Source organism: Triticum aestivum, chromosome 1A (assembly GCF_018294505.1).
Source record: "Triticum aestivum cultivar Chinese Spring chromosome 1A, IWGSC CS RefSeq v2.1, whole genome shotgun sequence".
NCBI lineage: Eukaryota > Viridiplantae > Streptophyta > Magnoliopsida > Poales > Poaceae > Triticum > Triticum aestivum.
The window spans coordinates 595,117,754-595,121,647 of NC_057794.1; the positions used below are offsets into that span (position 1 = coordinate 595,117,754).

The 3,894-nt window shown below is 49.8% G+C and overlaps 1 protein-coding gene across 1 annotated transcript; it reads right to left on the reverse strand.

Annotated features, from left to right (window-relative positions):
• Positions 1-2,625: 2,625 nt before the first annotated feature.
• On the reverse strand, positions 2,626-3,661 carry LOC123183525 (uncharacterized). The gene is made up of 3 exons (XM_044596276.1): positions 3,442-3,661; positions 3,139-3,332; positions 2,626-3,045 (listed from the first exon to the last, which is right to left on the reverse strand). The coding sequence occupies exons 1-3, from the start codon at positions 3,556-3,558 to the stop codon at positions 2,904-2,906; spliced, it is 453 nt and encodes a 150-aa protein (XP_044452211.1). The 5' UTR covers positions 3,559-3,661; the 3' UTR covers positions 2,626-2,903.
• Between the last annotated feature and the right edge of the window lie 233 nt (positions 3,662-3,894).

The window sequence follows — 3,894 nt, forward strand, 5'->3', positions numbered from 1 at the left end:
TCTCCACCTCTGTCAATACCATGGAAATCTATATTTAGACATGTCCCATGGCACTGACAAAAAGGCGAAGCTTTGCGCCATGCCCTCATGAAGCCTCACTGGACGAAGATAAGGGAGTGCACGACCGGATCGACTTCGATCTAGATATCCAATGACGCCATGCGCCAATTAGCGGAAATCTCCGAGAGGAAGATCGGAACTCGTACAGATTGAGGAGGCCGCATGAAGTAGATCGATGACCTGGCGCTCGAAGATTAGCAGGGCCAAACCACCTTTATTCAGGCGGAGCCAACAGCCCTCACGCCACCGGCCGGTTGTAGAGGAGAAGACGAAACTCGCCGACCACGCTGGTTATCCGGCGCTGAAATTGAGCGCACTGTCGAACAGTTGACCCAAAAGGCTTCCAACGCGCCTGCCCAGCATCCAGACGCGAGTGGCAGCCACCGCCCATTGGGCCCAGATCCAAAGAGGGCCACGTCATCGACCCCCGAGCGTGGTTGCGTCGCATTGCGCTGGTGTAGCGCTCCACTTGTCAACAACCGCCCATCCATCCGATGCGTGTAATGGCCATGTCCCGTCAGCCTAGATCGGCCCCAAAACAGGCTCGCTGCCGCCGCCACACGCCATCGCAGCAACGTTTCACATCGCGCCGCCGAGTGCCGTCCACGTCCGATCCACCATCGCCCAAGGCCGCCGCACCTCGTTTTCATCTCCACAAACCACCTCACACGTGCATCCCTCGCCGTGCATCTCCGCACAGATGCACCACAATTGCGTGTCTCCTCTGCCCTCCGCCTTCGGCGAGACGGGCGCCGCCGGTGTTGGTGGCGGCAGCGGCCAGGGGAATCAGGCTGGGGGAGGGCTTGGCTAGGGTTTGTTGGAACCTCCGGAGTCACCCGAGCGGAGGCGACCCGGGAGGTGCGGGAGGTTTCTTCAAGTTGATAGAAGTAGCGACATAAGTTGTCGAGATATTGGCTTCAGACTTATTGATATATTGCTTTGTAAGGTCTCGATGGCTGCATGCATGCATCGCCCTGATGATGCAGAGGCCGGGGGTCATCGTCCTTTTCGGAAAAAATGCTGTCTTGCATGCACCTCAAGGCTTTGTGGGAAAAAGAGAGCGCAGGAAACTGATAAATTCAGCTGTTGATATTTTGGCATTTTCATTTGTTGCAGTGTAGAGTTCTCCAAACTGGATAAATTTATATTGTAAAGCACTTCAAATCAGACTGGATAAATTTCATCCCTCGGCACGTTTGTGATGCTCACCAATCACCATGCTCGTCACTGTCTTGGTCAAGGCCGTGCGCCCCACGGTTGTCGTGCGACGGAGCTTCCACCAGCACGTGTTAGGCAGCCTCGGTCTCGGCCATGGCACCACTGGGCGCAGTCTCTATTCCTCGGTGCTGCAAGCCGCGAGCACAAACACGCCTCAGCCTTGCTGGTGCCCCACGTCTTTGAAATGCATGAAATACGATTAGCTAGGAGTACAGATGAGTGCTTGTGCATGGTGAGGAGAGATGCCGAAACAAGTAGTGCTGTCAACTTCCTGCCATGCCAAATACTTCCTCCGTTCCTAAATATTTGTCTTTCTAGAGATTTTAACAAGTAACTACATACAGAATAAAATGAATGAATCTACACTTTAAAATATGTCTATATACATCCGTATGTGGTAACCATTTGAAATCCTAAAAAGACAAATATTTAGGAACGGAGGGAGTAGTATATAGCAGCCTGCTGAGCTGCTGAAATGCATGAAAAAACAAGCAGTTGCTTTTCATCCCTCTTACTGGTAGCATGGCCCTCCAAGAAGATCTAAAAAGAAAGTATGGCACCTCATATTGACATTAAGAAGCATCTCCTCCATCCATTACAAACACTTCATTACCATTACCACCTAAACACTTTTTTTTTGCGGGGAATAAATACAATATAATCGACATTGATATTCATGACTTCATGCACATTGCAAATGAAATTGGCTTCACATATACACATTCTAGTTTTTTTTAAATCACATATGAACAACATACACATGAATCATCCATTTAAGATGTGGGCATGCATATAAACTTACGTTTGGAAATTGACATATGAACCATCCATTTCAAATTGACTTTGAATCAAAAGGAAATGGAAATAACCTTCGACTACAATGGTGGGGGCGATGTTGCTTGGCTTTGCTGCGGGTATCGGGATCTGGAGGCATGGCAACGTGCTGCTGTGGCGTTTGGGATGGGCAGGCGATGAGGGACATCACTAGGGAGATATGGGGCATTACTGTACGGAGGTGGGTGTCAAAGTGTCGGTGCATGGCAGCAGATGCACGCCATCATCGTCATTGCAACAGGAAAGAGGCGGGCGTGGTAGGGCGAGGGTGTGAGCGGGAACGCCTACATGTAGGGTTTTAGGGACCTCCCTGTAATAGAGATTTCGGCAGGGCCTTGGAGTGTTTTGGAAGTGATCACCCAACCCTCAGTCTTCGATCACCTGACCTACATAGTGGACCTAGTCGGGAAAGTGACCAAAAGTAACCGATTTTGTTAGTTTGGGTTTTGTACAGTTTGATAGCCAAGGGACCAAAAGTTATCAACATGATGAATGGATGGACGAAAAAACATACTTTCTAGTAAAAGTCAAGGGGATAATTGAGACGATTTATCGACAAACTATAGTAAACAATCACAAAGGATTAGGTCTTGCAGAGTGATCGGAACATGAGAAACTTAATTATAACTAGACCTAGTGGGTGGATATTGATCATTCACCTTGAGCCCTCTGCTAAAACCGAAGGGGAGCATTCATCATGGATCTTGAGCTACAAGGATGCATGCACAAGGAGTTGAGGTAGCTAGCGGCCGTTCCACCAGTCATGTTTCATGTAACACCAATCGTTGAAGTCATCCAGCCCGTTCCTTGGTTTGAGGCGTACGTATCTCCTTGCTCAACATCTGCAGGCCGTCCACAGTCGTACACACCAGAGTAAATACCCCCCAAATTTTCACGAATCGCTTCATCCTCTCCATCCTCCGCCGCCGCATCCTAGTTAATAATCAAGCGACCCATCCATGAGAAACGACATGACAATGACATGATATAATAATTTATACAGTACGTAGTAAGCAAAGAACAAACCAGTAGACATCATTGGGCCTTGGCTGGACTTGCACCGAGAGCAGCTCCAGCAGCTGTTTGTTCTCTCTGCCGACACCGCAAGGGAGATTGTACTCGGTTGCCAAAGAAAAGCCCATGTTGTAAAGCTCCTCTTTCTTCTCCTTCATCTCCGCCAAGCGGATCGCGAGAGGTTGCTTCCCCTCAGGGGCGGTGGCCTGCTTGCATGCATGCAGGGTGAAGAATATGAACGATGATGATCGACCACAAAATAGATAGATACAATCTTTCATCGCAGCACGACATTCAATCCAAGGTTGCACGCACGCTCGTGTCCGCGAAGAGCCGCCGTTGCGGATCCGAGAAGACGCGCCGCCCTTGCTCTTGAGTTCGTCGGAGCAGCATGCGACCGCCGAGCCTTAGCGCCGCCGCCGCCGCCGCCATGGCTATTAATCCTAGCTAGTTTCGATTTCTAGTTTTCCGGATCGGATCGGGTTTGGTCTGCAACGACCCACCACGTATTATACCTTTCGTTCCTTTTTAGAAGAAACGTATTATTCCTTTGGAGTCCGCCACCACCGACGTGGCCTTCGTTTCCATCTCCACCACGAGCACGTTTTTTTTTTAGAACTACCACGAACACGTAGCGGCCTGCCGGCCTGGATCATTCAAATGAAGGAGGTCAAATTAAGAGAGACTGACGCTAAGCCCCAAGGCAAAGAATCGGCCCAGGATACCTGGAGCGGCCTAAGCCCAATCTAGAAAGTTCACTTGGTTGGG